The sequence below is a fragment of the Spermophilus citellus genome, assembly GCF_964194105.1.
Source record: "Spermophilus citellus genome assembly, chromosome: 5".
Lineage (NCBI taxonomy): Eukaryota > Metazoa > Chordata > Mammalia > Rodentia > Sciuridae > Spermophilus > Spermophilus citellus.
In genome coordinates, this window is record NC_138186.1 from 6,050,402 (window position 1) to 6,076,914 (window position 26,513).

General features: G+C 45.4%; 1 protein-coding gene across 4 annotated transcripts in view; it reads right to left on the minus strand.

The window, feature by feature from the left end:
* Positions 1-26,513, minus strand: part of E2F3 (E2F transcription factor 3) — a 693,003-nt gene that overhangs the window by 599,748 nt on the left and 66,742 nt on the right. For 2 of the 4 annotated variants that reach the window (XM_081296306.1, XM_081296305.1), the window contains exon 4: positions 871-996. In XM_081296306.1, the coding sequence (XP_081152432.1) occupies positions 871-996 (126 nt within the window). Of the gene's footprint in view, positions 1-870; positions 997-22,989; positions 26,501-26,513 lie in introns of those variants that run through there. The other 2 variants (XM_081296311.1, XM_081296310.1) reach the window with 1 other exon arrangement.

The following is a 26,513-nucleotide window of genomic DNA, read 5'->3' on the forward strand; positions in this document are numbered from 1 at the left end:
GTAGAAGCTGAGTAAATGTCACCCATTATCATCATTAGTTGCTATTACTGTTATTACTATGATTTTTATATTTCAATTTTAACCAAATCGGCTTCTCCTGTTTTTCAAAATCATTTAGTGGCATGGCAATCCGGATTGTGAGAACACCCCACACCCAGACATTGTCCTGGATGGATTTTCTCCTTCACTCTCCGTATCTGGTCATTACAGTCTAATGATCCTATCTGCCAGGTACTTTAGACTATTTTCTTCTTCTCTACTCCACCGCTGTGGTTCGGCTCTCTATCACCTCCCATCTAGGCTATTAAATAATAGATTCGCAAATGCTTTCCTGCCTCTAATCTTCTTCCCTTTGAAACTGTTCTTCACCCTGCAGCCAGTGGCCTGTTGGCACATGTGCAGAGGCATTCCCCTCACAGAATCCTCGCTCCGGCCCCCGGCAGCTGCAGGAAGTCCAGTTCCCTCAGCATGACCCGTGGACTCCAGGCCTGGTGCCTTCCTGCAACGCCCTGGTTGGTGGCATCTGGCCTGTTTGGAGGGCTGCTGTCCTGCAAGGTCTGCTGGGCTTTGCTACGTGGGTCTAGATGAAACAGCCCCACCCACAGGAAACTATCCGACTGCCCATCAGCGAGTTCAAGATCTCACCACAGGGAAGCACTCCCAAGGATGCAGGTGACAGCTGGGTCACTCGGCCAGTGGAGAGGAGGAGCTGTCACCCCCTCAGACCTGGACATACAGGTTTAAAGGTGACATCAGAGCCTTTCCCACTCGGGATTCAGCTCTCAGTCCCACGTCAGCAGACTGCATCCCTAAACCTCTGCTCTCAGACTAGCTAGCACTGCTCACGCCCCAAGACGCACGTTTCCTTACCTCGAATCCATGATCTTGAAACAAAAGGAGATATCCTGACCAGAGGCCATGAAGTTTTGGGAGTTGTGCCCCATCAGTTCCAGGAGTGGGTTCCGCTTCAGCAGGGACAGGTCGAGGGCAGAGACACTGAGGAGACAGAGAATTCAGATTCATTATGGTGGCACATCCTTCCTCTGGAGACGAACGTGGCAGGTTCCTGATAATAAATCACCTTCCCTGAGGGGCCTGAGCCTCCACTTTCCGCATGTGTCTCAGATCTGGAGGGTCTCTTGAACTAGCTCGATATTTGAAGCAAATGACAGCTGTACAAAATTTTGTGAAATAAATAATTCATACCCTTTAAATTTTGTAGCCATATAGGTCTAAACACAATAGGCTTGTAACATGATGCCGATTCTTTCCATGAACATGGAAAAATAAATTTGTGAACAGTTTTTAGTATTATTTATCTAAACATGACTAAAGTTGAATTTAAATTTCAAAAAGTCCAACTTAAATTTCATCTTTAAAAATGGTTTGATTTGAGGGGCTGGGGTTGTAGCCCAGTGGCAGAGCGCTTGCCTAACGTGTGAGGTACTGGGTTTGATTCTCAGCACCAGAGATAAATAAATAAAAATAAAGTTCTATCAACAACTAAAAAAAATTCAAAAAAATGATATGATTTGAAAGCTCATAATTTATTAACTTTAATTTGTATAAGGTCATTTAACAGATAGCTTTAAATATTTTGGAAGAAAACGACATTTCCTAAAACCTTGTGTAAAAAATAATTTTTTAAAAATATTTTGGTACCAGAGATTGAACCCAAGGGCATTTAACCACTGAGCCACATCACCAGCTCCCACCTCTTTTTTTTATAATTTATTAATTTTAGTTGTTGATGGACCTTTATTTTTTATTTATATGTGGTGCTGAGAATCGAACCCAGTGCCTCCAACATTGGAGGCAAGCACTCTACCAGTGAGCCTCAACCCCAGCCCCACCAGCTTTTATATTTTATTTAGAGACAGAGTCTGCTAAATTGTTTAGGGCCTTGCCAAGTTTCTGAGTCTGGCTTTGAACCCCTGATCCTCCTGCGTCAGGCTTCTGGGCTGCTAGGATTAGAGGCGTGTGCCACCATGCCCCATTAAAAATTGATTTTATTTCCCAATATTTTAATTTACACATTTTGATAAAGACAACTTGAATTTTGTGCACATTAAATATAATTACGTTTTATTTCTAATCTCAGGCTATTACTGTCAGATTCTAAATTATGTGAGAATTTTTATTATTATGTAATTAGTGTTTTTGGTGAAATAAGTCAAGAAAAATAAAATCTATGAAATAAACCCACAAAATCTATGAATTACATGTCTATGCTTATTTTTTTCCCACATCTAAACACAATAGGTCCATCATAGATGTCCAGACAGGTGCAATTCTGGTTAAAGCCAGAGCACAGTTTTGCACACTTTAAAAATGTTTGTTGGGGCTGGGGTTGTGGCTCAGCGGTAGAGCACTCGTCTCGCATGCACGGGACCCTGGGTTCAATCCTCAGCACCACGTAAAAAATAAATGAGTGAAATAAAGTTATAAAAAAAAGAAAAAAATTTTTGTTGTTATAAAGGGGCATTTATCTATCAAGGCAGAAGGTTGATATAGTTACATGCATATACATATGAGGATTATTTACATATGTATAATATGTAATATTATATATGAATGCATAGATATAAAACACACGTTGCACGTGCGTATGTACAATGCACACATACACATGTGATTCACACACACACACAACGCCCCCATCGCTCTCGCCTTAGACTTTGGGAAGCACCTCACTCTTCCCTGGGGCCCTCTCGTCATCTTGTAGGACACGGCTGTGTCTTTGGAGAGCAGTGATCATGACTTTCATTTTTCTTTTTCTTTTTTTTTTAAAGAGAGAGTGAGAGAGGGGAGAGAGAGAGGAGAGAGAGAAATTTTTTAATATTTATTTTTTAGCTCTCGGCGGACACAACATCTCTGTTGGTATGTGGTGCTGAGGATCGAACCCGGGCCGCACGCATGCCAGGCGAGCGCGCTACCGCTTGAGCCACATCCCCAGCCCATGACTTTCATTTTTCACCCTCTGTAGTCTCTGCTGAAGTCTAAAGTCACCCCTGGCTCCTCCTTGATTTATTCTCTCACCCAGATATCCAGACAAGCCTAACTCGCCTTCCACACTAGGCTCAGAAGAGCATGTCCAGGGTCTTCCTGGGAGTGAGCCATGCGCAGTACGTGGGGCTGGGGAGGACCCAGCAGGGCTGTGCTCCAGGTCAGACTCTTAGCCCTCGTCATGATGACCCCTCTGGGCTCTTCTCCTTTTTCCTGTTTGTTGACAGTGAACTTGGAGTTTCCTTAGAAAAAATTCATTCTTACCTTTGAAATAGCATTGAAGCCACTTTCCGCTCTTTGTGTTTTGTTTACAATTTCCCTGCAGGTCTGACCCTGTAAATGTTTCCTTTTCCAGGAGTCTCCAGATCTCTGACATGCTGTGTAAGCCTTCTAGACTTCTAGGGTCATCATGAATGGCTGCTTTTACAGGATCCTTCTTGATGCTTCAGCAGGCGTGGGTGCAGGGAGGGACTCATCTTTATGCTTAGCACGACATCTTAATCCCGACTCATCCACTGGCGCTTGCTATCTCATTGCCTAGTACTTCTTGTGAGCGTTAGACACCCATGTGCTTGAGTTCCCAGTAGGTGTGTGCACACACACGCACACACACACACACACTGCTGTGCTAGTGTTGTACCAGTCTGTTGTTTTCTGTTTCTTCCTTAAATATTCCACCTTCCTCCACCTGCTGAACTCCTACACATCCTTTAAAACTTGACCGACTGTAACATTGTTTTCTGCAAAAAAATCACTAAATAAATAAATAGATAGATAAATGGAATTTCTCGGATGCTTCAGCCTGACTGAAGCCCCCTTTTCTAACGCCTGTATATGATGTATCTCCGAGATTGTCAAGGGAAATATTTGGGATGAACTTGCGCTAAAAATGATTCCCTGTTGATCTGAAATTCAAACAAAATGAGGTCATTTAAAGGCTTTGCTTTCTAAATGTGGCCGCACTCCGCTTCTCCTGGCGGCCATCTGCACAGAGTTCGTGTGCTGGCACGTGTGCCTGTCCCCAGCCACTGGGAGCTCCCTGAGGGCAGGGCTGTGGCATGTTTTGGTGAGCTGCTGGGAGGGCGGCAGGGTGGGGACCATGTCTCCCCTCCCCGGCCATCTCTGGTTTCCTAGTGGCTGGCAAGTGGTCTGACACAGTAGGGCAGGTGAGTTAGGATCTTTTGGCTTCAAGTAATGGAAACAAACTCAAGCCTGACTCAGCAATAAAGGGTTTCCTGTAAGGAGAACTCCGGGGCCAGAGTGGCCTCTGGACAGTCATCTGCTGTGGCTGACTCGTCTCTCCCTGCCTCTGTCCCCACTGGGCTGCCCTCTCCTCTCGCTGCCATGGCTCTCAGCTGCTCGGTTCACATGGAAGAGGACTGAGCAACCCTCTTGAATGGTTGCACCTGGGCTGCGTGCAATCATCTGAGCCCAGGAAGCCAGGGCCACGTCATATCAGGGGCTCCTGTGGACTGATAGTGGGGGAAGGCCAGGTGCTGAGAAGGTTTCTGCTACATAGATGTTGTATTAGGTTTCTCCAGAAAACAGAACCAATGGTGTGTGTGTGTGTGTGTGTGTGAGAGAGAGAGAGAGAGAGAGAGAGAGAGAGAGAGAGGGAGGGAGAGAGAGAGAGAGAGAGAGAGAGAGAGAGAGAGAGAGAGAGAGGTTTATTTAAGGCATTGGCTCTTGTAATTCTGGTGGCTGGCAAGTGCATAATCTTCAGGGTACATGAACACACTGGGGACCCAGGGAAAGGCTGACATAGTTCAGGTCCAAAGGCAGCATCCCCTCTGCTCTAAGCTCAGTCTTTTCTATTCAGTCCTTCATCAGATTGTATGTGGCTCACCCACACTGATTCTAGTGTTAAGCTCCTCCCAAACACCCTCACAGAAACTCCCAGGTCCTGTTGGACCATGCATCTGGGCACCACGGTCCAGCGAGGTCCACACAGAAGATAATTTCAGTGCTCTATAAACAGTAGTTGGGTATGTGGGCTCTCTCTCGTGCATTGAGGAGGTCCACAGAACAGGGTAGAGGAGAGTGTGGCTGCAGGGTCGCTAATCAAGACCTCTGGAGACCAAGCAGGAAGCAGGTCTGATTTTATTGCACAGTTATCATGTATATATCCTCAGGCAGGAGCTAGGCAGATTACAGGCAGCCACCAGTGCAATGCCTGCTAACTGTCCTTGCAGCAACCAGTCAAGGAGTGGGCTGTGGAGCAGGCGCAGGGACCGCAACACATGGCCTCATGCCCAGGGCTGTGCCTACAGGGTAAGCGGCCTGCTGCTCACACGCCTAGCGGGGGGAGTGGCCTGTCACTCAGATGCCCTTAACGTACGCCATGTATGCAGTACTCCATGCACTTGTCCCCATAGTTGGGTTGAACCACCTTTGTTCCCATTTCTCTATGAAGACCCTCAGAGGAATTGTGATTAGGGATCTCAGCACCAGAAATGGTCAGGCATTCTCCTGGGCCCTGGTTTGTTGTGTCTGGTGAACCCTAAATCATGGAATGGTCCATTTCTCTTCATATTGGGTCTAAAAAGCTGGAGTTGAGACCAGTGTGGTGGCACACACCTGCAATCCCAGCGGCTCTAGAGGCTGAGGCAGGAGAATCGAAAGTTCAAAGCCAGGATCAACAACAGCAAGGTGCTAAGCAACTCAGTGAGACCCTGTCTCTAATAAAATACAAAATAGGGCTGGGGATGTTGGCTCAGTGGACGAGTGCCCCTGAGTTCAATCCCCAGTACCCTCCCCCTGTGCCCCAAGAAAAAGTTGGAATTCAGTTACTGTTGTCTTTTTAGCAAATGCGAAGTAACTTCCATTCTGTACACTAAACTCATTCCTATCCACACATCATCTTTAAAACTACCTTCATTTTCCATTTCTTAATTGCCTCACTAATTTGTTTTTAAGTTTACTTAACAGCCCTTTATGACAAGAGTATGAATACAAGGAGAAAGCAGTTGTCAAAATTCTTGTTCTTTTCATAGAGCAAAGACCAAACTTTTTCATTTTTAATGATGCTCAAATGAACAACTGGCATTTTTAAAAGTCGTCATATGATCTGATTCCCACATCCTTTCCATTCCGGGATTCCTGTTCACACTCTAAAAGGAACTCAGTGCGTGCCATCAACCTCTCACCCAAGCTCAAGGAAAGTCAAGCGCTCAGGCTGCAAGGTGTTGTCGAACACCTCCAGGCACTTTTTTTTTTTTATACTAGTTTAAATTGCTCTTCTCTTACCATCTTAAAACATATGCTCTTTATCTCAGATCTTCAAAAATGCTGACTTCTAACAGGGCCCTTTGTTCAGGGGTGGCAAAGCTGAAGAGCCAGGTGCAAACCAGGGAGTTGCTGGGCAGCCACGGCTTCAGGAGGAGACGTGATGGTCTCATCTGAACTGTCCAACCCACAGGGCTGGAGAGGAGTTTTCCTGAACATTCTGGAAAGTCTCCTTCCCTCTGCCGCTACCTGAGGGGCGTGGAAGGCTCAGGGGAGCCATCTGCTGTATGGGTGGCCGCTGAAGAGACGGAGCGTCACCGTGCGGCTGAGCTCTCAGCGGGGCTCTCTGTGACATCCCATCGGGAGTCCCACCAACAGACTCAGATGGCAGCTTCCCACGGGGCAGGCCGAGACAGAAGGCGACTGAGGAGGCTCTGCACCCCCCATTCTATTATTATCAGTTCGCCTCTGGCCTGAGTGAGGAAAACACAGCCTGTTGGGTTCAGATGTGAGATGTCCCCAAAAGCTCATGTGTGAGGCGAGGCGAGAGGGTTTCGAGGTGAGATGGCGGGTTACAGGGCATCAACCTGATTGGGCATGAATCTGGGAGGGGTTGACCAGTGGTGACATGGACGGGTGGGCCGGGGTGGAGGAGGGCCGTCCCTGGGGGGGGGGTGTGCCTTTGGGGCTTAGTCCTTGTGGAGGGAAATGCTCTCTCTGCCTCCTGGTGGCCACGTCCTGAGCCACTTCCCGCCACCACACTGTTCCTTAGGTTGTGACGTCCAGCCCCGGGGAACGGAGCTGGCCTTCTATGGACTGGACCTCTGAAACCACATGAGCCCCAGATAAACTTTTCCTCCTCTGATTGTTCTTGTCAGGGCTGACTGTAACACGGCCCTAAGCCAGAAGTTTCCGCAGGTGATCTAGAACACTGCTGGCTACAAGGTTCGGGTGATCTATTCAGTCAAGCCACAAAATGGCCTGAAGAAATATGCAAGGGGAAAGTTGGTCATTTTACCAAAGAGAATATCTTTGTGATGTTAACTTAAGGAGGTAAATAATTAAAGGATGGGGAATATATATGGAATACATTTTCCCTCAAAGTACAAAAAATGGGGAAAAAAAAGAACATGGGCCTAAAGAAAGTCTTAAACTGAATTAAGTGGCTATTTCCAGAAAATATTTATGAGGAAGATTATTTGATCATCGGCTCTTCCACTAACTGTGGGCTGTGAAGGCCAGAATTGTAGCACCAAGGCCTTTGGTGCCGAGTACTAGCTCTGGGTGGCAGCAGCAGGGATGGCCGGCCGCAGGGGCAGTGGGCAGGGGTCTCCAGGTCACTCCACTCTCACTGGAGAGAGGAGAAGTGAGGGAGGGAAAACTGGGTATGAAGAGGGCAGTGATGTGTGGAGCCGACGCTGTCAAGGGGTAATAACGGGGTGTGCCTCACTGGTACGGCATGGGCTGCCCAAGCCCAGGGCCTGGGGCCACACCCAGCTAACAGAGAGAAAGAAAAAGAATGAGAAACAAAGAACAAAGAAAAGAGGAAAAATCAGCAAGAAAAATCAGCAAGAAAGGCCTTTCTTACTCCAGACTTTTTTTCCCAGTATTTTCACAAAATCATCAGAAGGAAGAAGGCACCCAGCAAGGGTCAGTGACGTCTAGTGCTCCGGGCCTTTGTTCCACCCTGGCCTGCGAGGTTGGCCCCTGTCAACCAGCCCAAGGCTTTGTGGGGAAAGTAATGGAACAGCTGAACCCAGGACCTGGAGCAAAGCGGCTTTGAATCAAGGCAGTTCCTGACCCTCTCTGTGCACATCTCTCCTACGAGGAGGCGTGAGTAGAGTCGGCACAGTAAAAATCTACCTTCTTCGGTCTTCTTGTTTCTCTTCTAGGTTTTCTGTGTCTGACTCTTTTAAAAATGAACTCTTTCCTTTCTCTTAATTCAACTCTCTCTCTATCAGAAGCACTGAAGGAGCATGGTGGTCCCCTCTAGATAGATCATTTAGATAGCGGCCATGATTAAATCAGAGCACACTGGCTAATGAGACATCATACTCGCCCTTCGAAAGACCAGTTGGTGGTCCAAGAACCTGGCAATCCCTCACTTTGTCCTTCCGGCATCTGGGGCTCCAACATCAAAAAATCATTTTTAATCATGTAATAATTTAGCACACAAAAAGATGACATGTAGTATAAATGTGTTTGATGATAACATAAGTACCTGTGAGCTCACCACTTAAGAAGCCATCTATACTGTTGTATTAAACTGTTACCAACCTGAAATTTATTTTTTCATGGATCATCCTTTTGCCAATGACATCCAGTCTTTTTTTTTAAGAACTTTATTTTATTTGTTTAGTCTTTCTTTTATGTGGTGCTAAGTATTGAACCCAGGGCCTCACACATGTAGGCAAGCACTCCACCACCGAGCCACAGTCGCAGCCCCGCCGTGCACTCTTGATCAATGCCTTGCGGGAAGTCTTCAAGTTGGGTAATGACAGGCCTCCAGCCCCAGCATTGTTCTCCTTCAATATTTGGTTGCCTATTCTGGGTTTTTGCCTCTTCATATAAACTTCAGATTGTGTCAATATTCACAAAATAACTTGCTGGGATTTTGACTGAGATTAAATACATAGCTCACGTAGGGAAGAACAGATGTGTCAAAAGATGAATTCTTTCCAACCAGGAACATGAAAGAGCTTTTTATTTATATAGACCTTGGGTTCCTTTCATCCAAGGTGGTAATTTTCCTCATTTAGATCCTGTACAGTTTTTTAGGTTCACACCTACTTATTTCTCTTGATTTCGTGAAAATGTTGTTGGTTTTTTTTTTTTTTTAATTTTAAATCCCAGTTGTTCATCACTGGTAAATAGGAATACAACTGAAGCTGTATACTAAACTGTATCCTGCAGTATTGCTTTGATCGCTCATTAGTTCCAGTGGGTTTTTCATTGTTGTTCATTGGGATTTTCTGCCTAGAAAATCATCTAATCTGAAAACAGTTTTATTTCTTCTTTCCCAGTCAGTTGACCTTTTATTAACTTTACTTGTCTTATTGCATTAGGTCTTCCAGTATGATTTTGAATAGATTAATGTAAAGAAATATCTTTTTCTCTGTTCTTAATTATAGAGGCAAAACATCTAGTTTCTCACCATTAGATATGATGTGAGCTGCCAGTTTTTTTTTTTTTTTTTTTTTATAAATCTTCTTTCTAAAGTTGAGGCAGCACCCTCTACTTCTAGTTTGCTGAAACTTTTTCCGGAATGGGCATTTCTATTGGTATTATCCCATGATGGTTCTTCTTTAGCCTGTTGATATGATGGATTACTTTAATTGATTTTTGAATATTGACACAGCCTTGCACGTCTGGAGTAAACTCCCCACTTTATTGTTGTGTAATTCTTTTGACAGGTGGTTACATTTGACTTATTTTATAGTTTTTTGAGGAGTTTTGCATTTATCTTCATGAAAGATCTTTGTAGCGTTCCATTCTTACAATGTCTTGTCTGAGTCTGGCATTAGGGTGATGTGGACCTCATAGAAAGAGTTAGGAAGCATTTCCTTTGTTTATGTTTTTTGGTCTGGAAAAGATTTTAGACAAATGGCATACTTTCTCCCCTAAGTGTTTGGTAGAATTCACTAGTAAATCCACCTGAGCCGAGTGCTTTCTGTTTTGAAGTTTATTCAAACATTGAGCCAATAATTTTAATGGATTTTGACCCATCCAGATCATCTCTCTCTCTTTGTGTAAGTTTTGGTTGATTATGTCTTCAAAGAATTGCTCCATCTAGTTTATTAAATTTGTGGGCATAAATTTGTTCATAATATTCCTTTTTTATCATTTTAATGACCATGAGGTGTGTACTGCTGGCCACTCTTTTACTGTTGTTTTTTTCCAATGAACCAAATTTGATTTTATTGATTTTCTCTATTGATTTCCCATCTTCAACTTTATTGATTTCTGCTCTAATTTTCATTACCTCTTTTCTCCTGCATACCTTGAATTTAATTTGTTCTTCTTTTTCTAGGTTCCTAGGTTGGAAACCTAGATGATTAATTTTAGACCTATCTTCTGACCTGATGTAAATTTACAGAATACAAATTCTGTAAATTTCCCTCTAGGCATAACTTTTGACTTCATTCCACAAATGCTGTTAAGTCTTACTGTCATTTTCATTTAGTGGAAATACTTTTTAATGTCCCTAGAGATTTCTTTGATCTATGTGTTATTTATAAGTGTGTTAACTTCTAACTCTATGGATTTTCCAGGTATCTTTTTTTTGGTGGGGGGTGGGAGGTACCAGGGATTGAACTCAGGAGCACTCGATCACCAAGCCACATCTCCAGCCCTGTTTTGAATTTTATTTAGAGACAGGGTCTCACTGAGGTGCTTAGTGCCTCGCTATTGTTGAGGCTGGCTTTGAACTTGTGATCCTCCTGTGTTAGCCTCCCAAGTTGCTGGGATTACAGGCATGCACCACCGGCCGGTCTACAGTTATCTACCATGGATTTCCAGGGTTGTTTTTATTGGCGAATGTTCCATGTGTGCTCAGAAGGCATGTCTATTCTTGGTCATTAGAGGAACAGAGGTGTCAATTAGATCTAGTTGATGTTGCTGTTTATTCAACTATGTCCTTGCTGATTTTCTGCCTAGTGAATCTGCTAATTGCTAACAGAAGAGTGTTTAAGTCTTCAACGGTAATAGTAGATGCATCTGTTTCTCACACTGCTGTATATTTTTCTTTGTGTATTTTGACACTTGCTGTTTAGGTGCACACACATTAAGCATCAATATGTCTTCTTGGAGGACTAACCCCATTATTATTGTGTAATGGCCCTCATCCCTGATACTTGCTTTGCACTATAGTATGTTTTGATGAAATTAATATACTTCTCCAGCTTTCTTTGGTTTGGAGTACTGGGGATTGAACTCAGTGGCACTTGACCACTGAGCCGCATCCTTATTTTGTATTTTATTTAGAGACAGGGTCTTGCTGAGTTGCCTGGTGCCTCGCTTTTGCTGAGGCTGGCTTTGAACTCATGATTCTCCTGTCTCAGTCTCCCGAGCCGCTGGGATGACAGGCGTGCGCCACCGAGCCTGGCTCCAGCTTTCTTTTGACTAGCACTTGTATAATTTTCTCCATCTCTCTACTTTCTTTATTTAAACTTATTTTATCATGGTAAGAACACTTATCATGAGATGTGCCTTCTTAACAGATTTATAAGTGTGCAACATGAAACCAAAGGCACAATGCTTTACAGCAGATCTGCAGAATTTAATCATCTTTATAACTGAAGCTTTAGACTTATTGACTAGTGACTTCCCCCGCCTCCCTACAGCCCCTGGAAGTCACTATTCTACTGCCTACTTCTAGGGTTGGACTCATTCTGTCCCTCTGTGACTGGATTATTTCACTTAGCCTAAGGTCTCCAAGATTCCCCCAGGTTGTCACACAGGGCAGGATTTCCTTCTTTTTAAGGCTGAATAATATTCCGTTGTATGCATGTGTCATATTTCTTTAGCCATTTGTCCATTGGTGGACACTGAAGTTGTTTCAACATCATGGCTGGTGTGAAAAATGTTGCCATAAATATGGGTCATAAACATCTCTCTGAGGGCCTGATTTCAACACTTTCAGATAAATACCAAGAAAAACAAGTGCCAAGTTATATGGTGACTTTATTTTTAATTTTTGAGGACCTGCCATACTGTTTTGCATAGCAATCCTTCCATCTGACATTCTCACCAGCAGTGTCTCAGGGTTCCAGTGTCTCCACAGACTCACTCACGTTTATTATCATTCACTTTTAATAATAGTCATCCCAACAGGTGTGAGGTGATACCTCACAGTGGCTTTGATCTGCATTTCCCAAACGACGAGTGACACTGAGTACCTTCTTGCGGGCATGTTGTCCATTTGTATGTTTTTGGAGAAATGTCTCTTCAAGTCATTTGCACATTTAAACAATCCAATTATTTGGTTTTCATTATTTATTTATTTTTTTGCTATGAAGTTAAGGGAGACCTATATACTCATTGGACAGAATTCCTTATCAGACAGGGAGTTTGCCGATATTTCCCCCCATGCTGCGTTTCCCTTGGCTATGCAGAAACTACTTGGTTTAAGTGGCTTCCACTTGTTTCTTTTGCTTTGTTTACCTGTGCCTCCAGTGTCATCTCCGGGAAACCACTGCCCAGACTCAGGTCACGGGGCCTTCCCTCCACTTTCTTCTAGGAATGTCAGTTTCAAGGTTCACCCTTGAGTCTTTAATTCATTTGGATTGATTTTTGGTGTAGGTTAACTGTCCGAATGTGTCATTTTTGTTTCCCCAGTATTGGTAGTGGAAATATTTCTCCCCAGTGTGTATTCTTGGCACCCTTATCAAGGATCAGTTGCTGCACCATCGCTCTCTGTCTTCATAACGTCCCACGAAGATGGATTATTCTAGGTCTGTAATGTGCATTGAAATTGGAAAAGGTGATGCCTCCCTCTCTAGTCCTTTTTTTTTTTTTCCAATTGGGGTCCTTTGTGTTTCTAAATACATTTTAGAATTTTTTTCTATTCCTATAAAAATGCCATTGGTATTTTTAATAAGGATTGCATTAAACTGTAGATTCCTTTGGGTAGTATTGATATTTTAACAATATTACGTTTTCCAATCTATAGTCACAGGATGGCTTTCCCAGTAATTCATGTCTTATTTAATTCCTTTCACCAATTTTTGTTGTTGTTTTGTTTTGGTACTGGGATTGAATCCAGGGGCACTTAACCACTGAGCCACATCCTCAGCCTTTTTTATTTTGAGACAATCTTGCTATGTTGTTCAGGGCCTCGATAAACTGCTGAGCCTGGCTCTGAACCAGTCCAAACCTCCACTTGAGCGGCTGAGCTGCTGGGATTGCAGGTGTGTGCACCATGCCCGGCTCGTCAGTGTTTTGTACAGTTTTTCAGTGTACATGGCTTTCACATCCTTCGTTAAATTTATTTCTAAGTATTTTATTTATTTTTGATGCTGTTGTGAATAGGATTGCTTTAATTTCCTTTTCAGATAGCTTGCTGTTAGTGTACAGAAATACAACTGATTAGTGTTGTTGATTCAGCATCCTGAAACTCTATTGAACTTATTTATTAGTTCTAAAAGTGTGTGTGTGTGCACCTTAGAGTTTTCTACAAGTAAAATCATGTCATCTACAAGCAGAGACAATGAAGCCAAGTCCTCGTCAGGACACTGCAGAACAGCAGCGTGGACAGCTCAGGCTGTGGCACCGGGCTGCCGGACAGGTGCAGGCCTATCTGAGGTGCACCAAGCCAGTGCCACAGCACCCAAGGGCACGCCGGTCTGCTGCATCTCAGTGGCCCGTCTGCTGCAGAGGCCCACAGCGCTGAAGCTTGTAATCACAGCCTCCACCATCCAAGGACCTCTGCCTTCCCCTTCCTGACCAGCTGTGAGAGAACGGAAGTCCAGGCTCAAGAGAGTAACCAACAGCATTAGTACTTCTCCAAACCCTGATGGGCAAAAACTTGGACCAAATGTATTTTACCCGAGTGCTACATAACCCCCAGACTACCACACTCAGGGGGCAACCTCTGGCAGGTGCCCTCTTACCCTGGGGACTTCTGTTTCTACTCACACTGGAATCAATTCTGCTCTTAGACTCACCACTCATCCTCGTGGGACTCCTGAGATAAAAACCCAGAAAGAAGAAATTGTCGTTGAGCTGCTGGGAGTCTGCCCCAGCACGGGAGGGCACGGCCCACCATAAAGAGCTGCAGCACTCAAGGGTAGCAGGGGAAGAAACGGGCTTTCTTGGCGGCAGAAGACTGCAGCTTGCACAGACTCCACCGCTAACAGAAGCAGAGAATCAGGTTCCATCTCAAACTGGTTTCAATGATTTTCCCTTTTGATTTAGATCTCTTTTACTTATTTTTCTTACCCTATCTCTGGCTAGAACGTTTAGTGCTATATTGAACAGAAGTGGTAAGAGGGGTCAGCCTCCCCTTGCTACTCATCTTGAAGGACAAGCTCTCGGTTTCTCACCAGGGTGTGGTGTTGGCTGTGAGCCTTTCCATATACCCAAAGTGGATCTTTTGTAGGTAACATAGTTGGCTCCTGTTTTTAAATTCAGCCTGACAGTTTCTCTTTTCCTTTTTATATTTTTAGTTGTAGATGGACATAATACCTTTATTTATTTATATGTAGTGCTGAGGATTGAGCCCAGTGCCTCACACATGCCAGGCAGGTGCTCCACCATTGAGCCCCAGCCCAGCTCCGTCAATCTGACAGTTTCTTAACAGTGTGAATCAGTGTCTTTAGACCACCGACATTTTAAGTGATTCTTGATAGCGTGGGATTAATACCTACCATATTTGTTACTTTTTCTTAAAGTCACTCTTTGTTCTTTTTTTCTTTAACCTTTTTTTGTCTTTCCTAATTTTAAATGAGCATTTTTTTTAAGAGAGAGAGAGAGAATTCTTTAATATTCATTTTCTAATTTTGGCAGACACAACATCTTTGTTTGTATGTGGTGCTGAGGATCGAACCTGGGCCACACGCATGCCAGGTGAACGTGGTACCGCTTGAGCCACATCCCCAGCCCCTAAATGAGCATTTTGGATGAGTCCATTTTCTTCCTTTCTTAGCATATTGCTTATAAGTAAGTATAAAAGTATTTAGCATGCTTATTCATGAAGAGTTTTAGTATTTGACATACAGTTTGCAGTAGACATTTACAACTAGTCTAGATCTACTTTATGGAAACACTATAGGTAACTTGATAACCTAAAATGCTCCAAAATCTGAAAAATTTGAGTGTTGGCATGATTGATGTCACAAGTGGAAAATTCCACATCTGACTTCACATGAAAGGTCACAGTAAAAGCACAGGTGGGCTGAGGATATAGCTCAGTTGGTAGAGTGTTTGCCTCATATGCCCAAGGCCCTGAGTTCAATCCCCAGCACCACCAAAAAAAAAAAAAAAAAAATGTAAAAGCACATGTGTACAAAAAATAAAGTTACCTTTGGGCTCTGTGCATAAAGTATATATATAAACCATAAAAAAACTTAATGTTTAGACCTGGGTCCTATTCCCAAGATATCGAATTGTAGATATGCAAGTATTCCAAAATCCAAAAACTATCTGAAATCAGAAGCACTTTTGGTCCCAAGCATTTGGATAAGGGATATGCAACATGTCTTCTGCTTTACTGGTGGTACAAAAGTGTATCCTAATTCTCTTTCACATCTCTTGTAACATTGCGGTCATTTTCTTCACTTATCCATAAATTATAATCTTCTTATACACTGCCATTATTATTTTAAACTATTATCTATTAGATAAATTAGGTAAAAGAAAAAAAAACCTATTTTGCCTTCATTCCTTTCTTTCTTTCTTTTTTTTTTTTAGTTGAAGATGGACACAATACCTTTATTTTATTTATTTATTTTTAAGTGGTGCTGAGGATGGAACCCAGTGCCTTACGTGTACTAGGCAAGTGCTCTGCCACTGAGCCCCAGCCCCAGCCCCTGTTAGTCTTTCTTACAAGGTGGGTCTCCTGGCAACAAACTCCATGAATGTTTGGAGGACGATTTTGCTGGATACTGAATTCTGTGTTGGTGGCTTCTATCTTTCAACACTTCACATATTTCAGTGAACTCCACCCTGCTTGCACGGGTTCTGAGAAGAGTTCTGATATAAATCTTCTCTTTGCTCCTCTATCCTACTGCATTTTGCCCCCACCCCACCCCCAGGAGGCATCTTTCAAGGTTCTTTGTCTCTGGTTCTCTGCAGTTTGACTATGAGATGCCCACATATCAATTTTTTGGTATTTATCTCCCTTGGTGATCTGTGAGCTCCCTGCGTCTGTAGTTTGGTTCCTGTCCCTACTTTTGGAAAATTCTCATCTCTAATAGTTTGAATATTTGTTCTCTTCCACCCTTTTTCCCACTAGGATATTATAGTTCTTTTTATGCAGTCTCTTTTCTCTTTTGGTTTTCAATTTGTGAAGTTTCTATTGACAGATCTTCAAATTCACTGATTCTTTCTTTACTTCAACACGTCTGGTCTACTGATGAGCCCAACCAAGATCTTCATTTCTGTTTCCATGTTTTTAATTTATAGATTTTCTTCGCTTTTTTCCCCCATAGGATTTCCATTTGCCTGCTTATGTTGCCCATCTGTTCTTATAGAAAGCCCACATTTCACATTAGCTCCTTTAGCCTGTCAATCACTGTTGACTTCCCAGTCAATTCTCAAACGTCTGCCCTGTCTGAATCTGATTTTCACGCTTGCTTTGACTCTTCAGGCTGTCTTTACCTTTTGGCATGCCTCTTAATTTTTGCTGAAAACCAGACATTATGAATTGGGTAAAAGGAACTGAAGGAGGCGGGGTTTTAGCATGAGGTTTTAGGCTTTTCTAGAGACTCCTTTCAACTATAGAGCCTGAGGCTTTCGGTTCTTCCCCTGTCATCAGACAGACGCACTGATGTGGTGGTCAGATGTGGGGAGAGGAGGGAGGCCTTCTAGAACCTCTGAGCTGGTTTTGGTCTTTTAGTGTCTCTGGACTGTGACCTTCACATGTCCCCACCTGCTGCATTAGGTGGGCTGGCTGGGTTACCAGGGGCTGGATTTGGTGTTTTCTTTCTCCCACGTTGGCGGGATTATGGTAAAATAGTTTTCTGGAGGGCAGGCCTTTGTTAAGGAGACCAGAACGCTCTGGTTACTTTTCCCTGCCCCCTGCCCCGCCAGAAGCATGATGGAAATTTTCTCAATCTCTACTTTGAGGACCTGGTTGAGTTGGTGGAAGAAAAGCTCACAATGGTGTGCGGGCTTCCCCCAAATCTGGTCCTCAGATTTTTCTCTCTCAAGCTCGTCTTGTCCAGGCTCTAACTATCAATCCTTACCCTTTAGGTTTTCCTACCAAGTGCTGGTGCCGGGGGCAATCTCTGCCTGGAGAGCTGTGCTTCATGGGAGCCACCTGTCCTCCGTGTCCAGGTGGTGGTCTGCATCTCACTTCTCAGGTGCACCTACAGGACAGCTCTCGAGTTCAGATGTTGAGTTTTCCCCTTGTTGCCACCTGCTGTGTACAATCCGTGAGATTAAGATGATTTCTATACTTTTTAAATGACTAAGCAAAACCAGAATAAAACTTTACAACAAGTGAAAATTACCTGAAAATAAAATTTTAACATCCATAAAGTTTTATTGAAACATACCAATGCATTTTTATTTACATAAGGTTTATAACTACTTTCACATACGGGTGCAGAATACGGTAGTTTTGACAGAGACCTATGGCCCACAATGCCTAAAATATTTATTTCCTAGCTCTTCCCAGAAAAAAAAAAAGTATTTCAACTTTCTGCTCCATGTCTCAACATTTCTTTATTTTTCTCATCTCATTTTCTCTCTGTGCTACATTCTGGTAATTTTGTCAGAAATATTTTCCAGTTTATTATTATTTCTTTCGCCGTATCTAAACTATGGATTTGGTCATCAGTTGTTTCTTGGAATTTCTTTCAACAGATGCATTTTTACTTTGTAATGTTTTCTTTCATTCTTTTTCTAACCTATCTGGCAAATTACGTTCATCTCTTGTTGCTCACTCATTTCTGTGGTGACATTTCTTTAATCATTTCATATACGTTCATTTTACGCTCTACATCTGATAATTCCATTATTGGAATTCCTAAAGGTTGAAATGTGTTCTTTGCTGCTTTGGCGATAGCTGTAGCTTGTTTCCTGAGGCACTCGGTGACCTCTGTTGGTCAGCTCATACTTGGTGGGTCCAGTCTGAGGGAGGACATTCGGAACGCCTTGTCCACACAGGACTCGTCTGCTCTTGCTGGAAGCCAGGGAGATGCCCGTGACCTGGGTCCTTTCTGTGACCTTTCTCTGCTGCCCGTGACCTTCCTTCTCATTCCATGGAACTGGTAGCTGTGCCGAGGAGTCTCTCTCCTCACAGGTGTGCTTCTCAACCTTCCCTTTCAGCTCCATTTTCTTTCTTGTTCTTCTCCTTTGGGACTTTCCTGTAATCTTCACAACAAATAAAAATCATGTTTTCTGTTCCTACCAGATGCTTTGTCATGGGGGGCTCCCTGGCCGTCTGCCCCATTGCCAGAAGTTGAAGTTCCCTCCAGTTCTTTTTCTTTTTTTTGTCTGTTATCATTATTTTTTTTTTTACAAGTGATCTTGGCCCCCAGTTGCTGGCTGATCTCCTTCCCAGGACCTTGTGTGCGGACTTCTCCTGCACTCTCTGCCTCCTCCGCTCCCTTCATCCCACCTGTAGGCCTGCCCCTCTCCTTGGCATCTGCTCTTCCTTTAACAGACACCCAGGGTCTGAGTCAGCTGTGCTGGTACGACTTCCTCTTTGACTAAAGGAACTCTCATTCTTTGGTTTCTTGCCAAGGACAGAACTTAGCTCCTGGCTCTTCTTAACTTCTGGGGTCTCCTTCCCCGTGTAAACACACCCCAACCCCATGCCCAATTCCCATTCCCACCCATCGCCACACGCTTATTTGGTGGCAGGCTTTAATTTTTAGAGCCTGATGTCCTTATTTCAGATCTCTCCTGTGGACCTGCAATGCTCTCTCTTGTTCCTTTGGCCTCCAAGGTCTGCTCAAGGCTAAATGCTTCTCTTTCTTCATTCACAGCGCTGCCCGTGTACTGTTCTGTCGTTTTCGGATGGATTAGTTATTCTGCAGCTGTTGCCATCAGTTACAATGGCTTTCAAGGAAGAGACAGGCACATAAAACTACTCTGGAAACCATAAAGCCCCCTACAATGCTTAGGACCATTCAGGAATGAGATGGTACAAATCAGGCTGCAGCTAGGAAAAACCCCCGATTTTGATTATGCAGAAAAAGTGTCTTGAAGACTTCCGAAGCCGGAAAGTGGCCTATCCAGGAAGGGAAGTCTTTTAAGGAGGAAACGGAGTATCTTATTTAGAAGCTGCTGCCAGTTTGATTCTTCCTCTATTTAAATAGAACATGTCTATTTTTATCCAACACTGACGACAAAAGAAACACCACGTCCTCCAAAGCTCTTCTTCGCGAGGATTCTCATCTCCCCCACTTCTTGTGCACAGAGGAAGAGGGATGACGGCCACGCGCTTGGGAAACCTGGTGAATTGTGAAGGGACAGGTCCAGGGTCTTTAGAAGCTCGGGTTACTCCAGAGTGACCAATGATTGAGGCCAGCCAGGCTCCAGTTCCGGGAGGAAGGCTAGGAGGAGGCAGGGTTCCCGTGATGCTTGAGCAGAGGACCAGCAGCCTTTGGAGATGCAGCAGAAGAGTGTTGAACGAGGGGTCCGCGCACCTCTCCTGGATGGAAAAAAGGAAAAAGAAAAAAAGCCCCTTTGTGGGATGTGAGGTTGTCCCCACTCAGACTCTGGGGCTCCATGATCATGGCAGCCGCAGTCGGATGGGAATGCCAGACCCTGTTTTGCTGGTTCCTCTCAGTCCCCTGGGTTCAGTTCCTGTGGCTCTGTCTCCCAGATCCGTGTCAAGTCAGGCTCGATGGCTAATGTGACAAGGACAGAGAGGCCCTGTCCTTGGGCTAGGCAAAGCTTGACATATTCCGCGAGGGCACATGCCCAAGTCCTGGGGCGGCCTAGCAGAAGCAATCCTGGGTCTCCAAGCTGCGTCAGGCAAGTCCCTGACAACACGGGCCGGCGTGGGGAACTCCCCAGACTTTTTTTTTCAGTTGATGGACCTTTATTTTATCCATCTATTTAGATGTGGTGCTGAGAATCGAACCCCGCGCCTCACACACGCCAGGCAAGCACTCCACCACTGAGCCGCCCCCCAGCCTCCCCAGCTTTCCAACAGAATGTCTGGTGCTATAAGAACTTGGGAGCACTTCACATCCCTCCGACTTCAAGATCCAGACACAAGGGCCTGGTGAAAGGCTTCTGCTCTTGGCATTTTTTGTACCTGGACCTTCTACTTCTGAGGGGCACTCTCAGCCCTTTATTGTTTTAGTTGGAAACTGGGCCTTGCTTAGTTGTAGAGGCTGGCCTTGAACCTGGGATCCCCCTGCCTTGGTCTCCAGGGTCGAGGCTCTGGGCCTTGCTTAGTTGCAGAGGCTGGCCTGGAACCTGGGATCCCCTGCCTTGGTCTCCAGGTTGGAGGCTCACACCACTGCGCTCGGCTTGTTCTTTGCAGTACAGGACACCTGCCACCACCCCCCCCCCCTCCGCTGGCCTGTTACTGTGACTTCTGATGGACTCCAGCTGGCGGTTCTGGGCAGTCGTTGTCGGGCCTCTTGTTAACATCCTGGGCCTCCTCCTGACTTCCTGATGCTTGACCAACAATTCAGTCCTGTCGTTTGCCTTCCCATCAGCGTTGGAGCCTAGTGCTAGGTTGGGGCTCCCTCCTCTCTGGATCCCAGGGGATGGAACTAGTGGTTTCTTCCATGGGGTCATGCTCACCCCGGAATCTTCTGCGACAGCTCCTGCCTCCGGGTGTACAAGTCTGAGCTCGGGAGTGGCTCAGTGCTCCTGCAGCACCCTCTGGTGCTCCGGGGCGACTCCAGTGGCTGCATCCACCCCACCTGTCCTCCCAGGTCTTACGCCAATGGCTTCAGAAAGAGAAGTTGGTCATTCAAGACGTCCGTATTTGCTTCTCTTAGTTCAACTTGCTTCTCCCCCAGGTAATGCAAACTTCCTCTTGCTGACAGGAACGATGCCTTTTTAAATTTGGAACCCAGCACCTAGAGCAGTGCCTGACATATAGTCAAAACTTCATGTTCGAAGAGCAACTGAACAACTGAATAGGTGAACAACTCTTTCCCTTCACAGCCTGCGGAGGAGGAAACGCAATTAACTTTCCCCAAAGAATCTTACTTTCTGCCTTGATGACTGAGAACTGCTTCTTAAACTTCCCTCTGCACAGAGCCCGTTTCTAAACAATACTCAAGTAGGCTGAATTCTTAGGATACTGACACATCCCAGCCCTGTGTCCATCATGCTAAAGAACGCAGCCCTATGTGATCAGGTCAAATTCACCCTGTCCAATTTTTCAACTGCTTTCCAGGGTGGACAATTCTCTTGTATTTGCCAGCCTTGTCCCCTGTGGGTAGACTACCTGGAAGAAGGACTTTGTATTGCTTTTGTTTTTTTCTGTTGTCAGTTTTTATCACTGGCTTGACTATGGGCTTGAACACCTGCTGATCCGACCTGCAGATCACTGGGTAGGATGACAGATTTTGGGCTTCCAAACTGGGCAAACAGAACTCTTCCCAGAACTATAACTGAAATGCAAAGTGTGGGGGAAGAGCAGGAAAGCACACACGAAAAAGCTTCAGTGTCCACTGCGTCTACGTCCCTGTGTGCTGCCTTTGCACAGCTCCCCGCACCCCAGTCATTTTTTAAACCACAGAGCACTCATTTGCAACATAGGAATATCACATGTAAATATTAAATGTTTACTCCATGCCAGGCACCGTTCTAGGAACTGAGGTCACAGCACTGAATATAAGAACCTCTCCTCACTGAGCTTATGTAGGAGAGAGATAACAGATATATAGTATGAAGTAGTAATGCATGCTTTGAAAAATACTGAGCACTCACAGAAAGCACGTTCTTCTAGTCTAAGGGTGGAAGCAACACAGATGCCCATCAGCTGAAGATGGATGAACAGATGGATTATTATTTGGGCATGAAAAAGGTTGAGGTATTGATGCAGATGAACCTTGAAATCAGTAAGCTACAAAACCAGACACAAAAGGTCACATAAAACCCAGAATAGGCAAATCCAGGGGGAGAGAAAACAAATTATCGACTGCCAGTAGCTGGGAAAGAGAGCCATTGCTTAATGGGTACAAGGTTTCCTTTTGGGGTGAGGAAATAATTCTGGACGTGGAGGTGATGCTTGTACAATATTATTAACGTATTCAACATCATAATGGTAAATTTTGTACCTACTATATTAAAAAGTTCCTGGCATATGCCATCCATCCCACAAACCTTCTATATTATCTCTTACAGTGAAATAATAAAGATGTCTCTCAAAACAGGAGACCCCCGGGGTAATGATGGCACAGGTTTCAACCACTGGGATGGTTATGCAGCCTTTAAGAGCATGAACAAGATACTAACATGTGGCTTCCCAGGATGCAGAGTGGAAGGAAACCATGTTAAAACACACATGTCCACGGACACAGGTTTAGGCGTGTCTGGAAAGTGACAGGACTGGAGGTCAGCACCGGGCCAAGGAGAGCAGGTCACCTCCAGGCTGAAGGTCAGGAGCAGGCAATGTTTTCATTATGAACTTCATTCCTGCTACATGGATTTTCTGGGTGAACAGTTATAGCACGTTGAGGCTCTGGATGACAAACTCGGAGTCAATCCCGGGACCCAGCAGTCAAGCATCCTGATCTACTCAGAGGGGGTACTATAAGAAATGCAGAATCGAGTGCAGGGGAGGTAATTTCCAGAGTTGAGAACTAAAATGTATTGGCTTCACGCTCCGTATGAGAGGATCAACTTGACCTGTTGTCATTTTCTCAGTTCAAAAATCCCCCTTCGATGCTGGGGAGTGGGTTCCACAGACAGGCCACGGGGCAAGGCGAGCTGTGCTGCTCAGAGAGCAGAGTCCCCCGTGGGCGCCCGACACCGCAGGGTCCCGGTGAAGGGCCAGGCACTAGGTGGAAAACGTCTGCCCACCGGTCCCTGGCTTTGTAAAGAATGTGTTTAAAAGTTACGGTGGTTCAGGAGCACAAGACAATACTAAGAAAAGCCAGCCACAAGTCTCAACTCTTAAAAAAAATCATTTTATTGATCCTTTACCATACAAAATTTATTCAAATTACATCCATTTGAAGTGGTAAGATCACAGCTAGAGAACAGGTCGCCCTGTAACAAATCTATTTACAAAATCCATCATAAAAGCTTTTTTTGTTGTTGTTGTTTGGTTTTTTCTTTTTTTTTTTTTACATTATTATATTACATACTTTCTTTTTTAAACTAGGGTACAACACAAAGCTAAACTGATTAGTAGGTTGCCTACTCCCAATCTTGGGAGAAATACTTCCTTTTTTTACAAAATCGCATACCCCATAGGAAGAAGCCCCCTCACCCTGACGCGTGCCACCTGACCGGCTCCGAGAGGCCCCTTCCTGCCGCTGCGCTGCCCACTCGGCCCGCCAGGCACGCAGAGGTCTTCCCTCCTCTTTCCTGAAAGCTAAAGCCTTAAATACTGCAGTTCTATTTACAGATCTACACGGACGACAAAAACGAAAACGAGAACCACAACGAAAAAACGAAAAAAAGGTCACACTCTTAAAAAATTACAAACCAGCTAGAAAATATTCTGGCAGTGTTTACAAATTAATTGCTATTTTTTTTTTTTTTACAAAATTGCTAAATAATGAAAAAGGTGAGTCGACTACATGTCCACTTAAATAAAGCGATCGCTATGCACAAGTCTGTACATGTGAACACACGCCTAACACTGTTTGACAGCTCATGTGTCGCCCGCTGTACACTCTAGTTTCTAAGGCTCACGCAGTCATAATCCGCACTCGTAACTCTTAGCCATTTCGTGTGTGAGCTTTAGTAGCAGCAACTCAATGGTACCAGGAAACCTGCATACTCAGTACTTAAAAGGAACACAAACACTGTAGTACCAACCCACTTTGTGTGCCAGATACTAGGTGAAAAGAAAGGGGTTAATGCAAACAGAAAGACAGCATGGACGTCTCATGAACGTACACCAGGCAAGCCCCATAACTGGGAAAAATCTTATGCACGAAGGAACTTTTAAGACTTATTAGTATTCCTTTCATTTTTTTTTAAACAATAAATACGGCATTACATTACGAAGAAGTTCAACAAGAAAGTCAACAAAACACACAACAACCCAGCCGGGGGAGCTCAGTCTTTAGACTTTGGGGAAAAAGAGCAGCTCTGTGCAGCTGGCGAGGAGAATCACACAAAGCCGGAGGCAGAGGCAGCTAACCGGAGGACACAGACACGGGAAATGGGGAACGCTTGGCATCAACGGTTTCCCGCACAGGAAAATCCCCACAGTGCATTTCCAGTAGGCACTTAACACAGAGTCCCCGCCTCCTCCACCCCATGCTGCATCTCGGACCACACGGCTGTTCCGTACCAAGTCCAGTGTGTGTGAGGGAGGCCGGGGATGGAGGCTGAGGAGGAGAGAGGAAGAGAGTCTGCACCTTGGTTTTTCTTCCCAAGCACACACCACGCATACCCACACACAGAGCTTAAAGTGCTGGTGTCGTCTGTCTCGACCCCACCACCACTTTGCATATTGGGGAAATCTACCTACAGTAAACTGGCCGGGGTTCTTGTGGTTTTGGAAAAGGTTTTCCTAAGGGACATTTTCGATTCGGTTGGACGCGTCGAGTGCCCACCATGTGCCCACGGGCGGGCCGGGCACATGGCGTTTCCATTCAGCTGTTGGCTTGGAGGTTTATTTCTCAAGACCCCTCATTTCCGCAGCCCTTGCGTCCAAGGATGGATTTGAGGTACTGTGCCACACTCCCAGGACAGGGCGGCCATGGCCACCTGTCCCCAGGAAGGCCATCTGGGACGTACATGACCGGAAGGATGTGCAGTGACAGGAGGCCTGTGATGGGGACACCATTCCTGAGGAGTAGAGGGGGCGCCCTGGCCTCCAGCGCCGGGTTTCCCACCCTCCCGCGCCCCCTCACCCAGCTCACTCCTTCATGGAGAAGGGGCGCGGGTCCGGCCAGGACCATCCACCCAACAGCGGGGCCCCGTCTCACCAGCTGACGGAAGGGCCCTGCAGAAGGCCGCTCCCGGGATGCCTTCCCCCCAGAGGCCTCTCCATCTGACCCCACCCTGAGAAGTGGTCTCCCTGAGTGTGGCATAAGAGCCCTTCCCCCGGGCACAGGGGCCCGGGAAGCCCAAGGACGGAGGGGTCCATGCCTGCTGCTCCCTGGGACTGCTTCGTCGTCTGACCTGCTGTCCTGCCCCACAGCCTCACGTGTCAGCGAGCTCCAGGGCCCACGTGCCCTGGGCTCCCCTCCCGGGAAAGGAAGCCAGATGGGACATTGCTTCCTGCAGAGGCTGGTGGACCTCAGGTCACACAGGCTCACGAGGTTCTCTCCCTCTGCTAAAGAAATACGAATTTGCAAAAACTGCTTCAAAGTAAACAATTAAACTGAATGGTGATGGGAGCCACAGCTTCAGTGGCAGCTAAAAAATATCGAAAGTCTAGAACAATCCACAAAGAACACCTAAGTAGGCATCTGCTACAAATCAACTGGAAACTCACAATACGCTGGGGACGGGGCTGGGAGTGGTGTTTGGAGGCAGGAAAACCCACAGCAGCTTCGAGCGCCAGAGCTCCAAGAGCTTCTGTGTCTGCATCAAGTACTCTGAGAACAGGTTCTTCATCCGAGAGGCTGCGGAGGATCTTGCGACCTCCTGGTGGGACACACAGTCCATAGCTTAAACTGAATGATGACAGTAATTTAAATATTCCTAAGAAGAGCGGAAGAAATCCATTTCATACTTTTGCATAACTTCAAGTTTGCATTGGCTGCAGTTCCATTCCAGATTAGCAGACCCCAAAGACATGCATTCTGCAGAGAAGGCACGGCTTGAAATGCTGTTAAGGAAGATTGCTGTTTCCCAGCGGGCCAGGTGGCCAGACCCCATTCTACAGCCCATCCGTCAGGCACAGCAAGCCAATGGGGGGGGGGGGGGCAGAGGGACGGGGAGAGGAAGAGGACAGGTGAGAGACACCTGATTGCACATTTTCTCACTTGTTGACTCGTCCAGGAGATTTTGGAGCCTGGGACAAGGCAGGGCTTTCCCAAGGGAGCCTGCAACTGTGCGCTTAGACAATTAAGAAAAAAATTCATTAAAATGTCAGCTTTGTTCCGAAGTTTGTAGTTTACTTCATGGTACTCTCTTAGAGGAAGAAGGTGGGAAGGGTCAACACTGCATGACAGACGCTCTGGTTCCATGATAAAAAAATATCCGTTTATCAGGAGAGTTCACACAAAGCAGGATCAACTACACATGAAGTCTTCCACCAGCGGGAGCTTTTCCAAATCGTAAGCGTCGAAGAGATCGCTGATGCCTTCTTCCTCGCCCAGGCTCAGCAGGTAGTCCTCCTGGAGCAGGGGGGGCAGCAAGTTCACAAAGGGCCCTTCCAGGTTGGAAGGAATTTGGTCCTCAGTCTGCTGTAAGAGGTTGGCGGGGGAGGCCAGGGGAGAGAGGTTTGCCATAGAAACCGAGCAATCGCTATGTCCTGAGTTGTTTGAAGCCAAGTCTGAAAGGGAAAC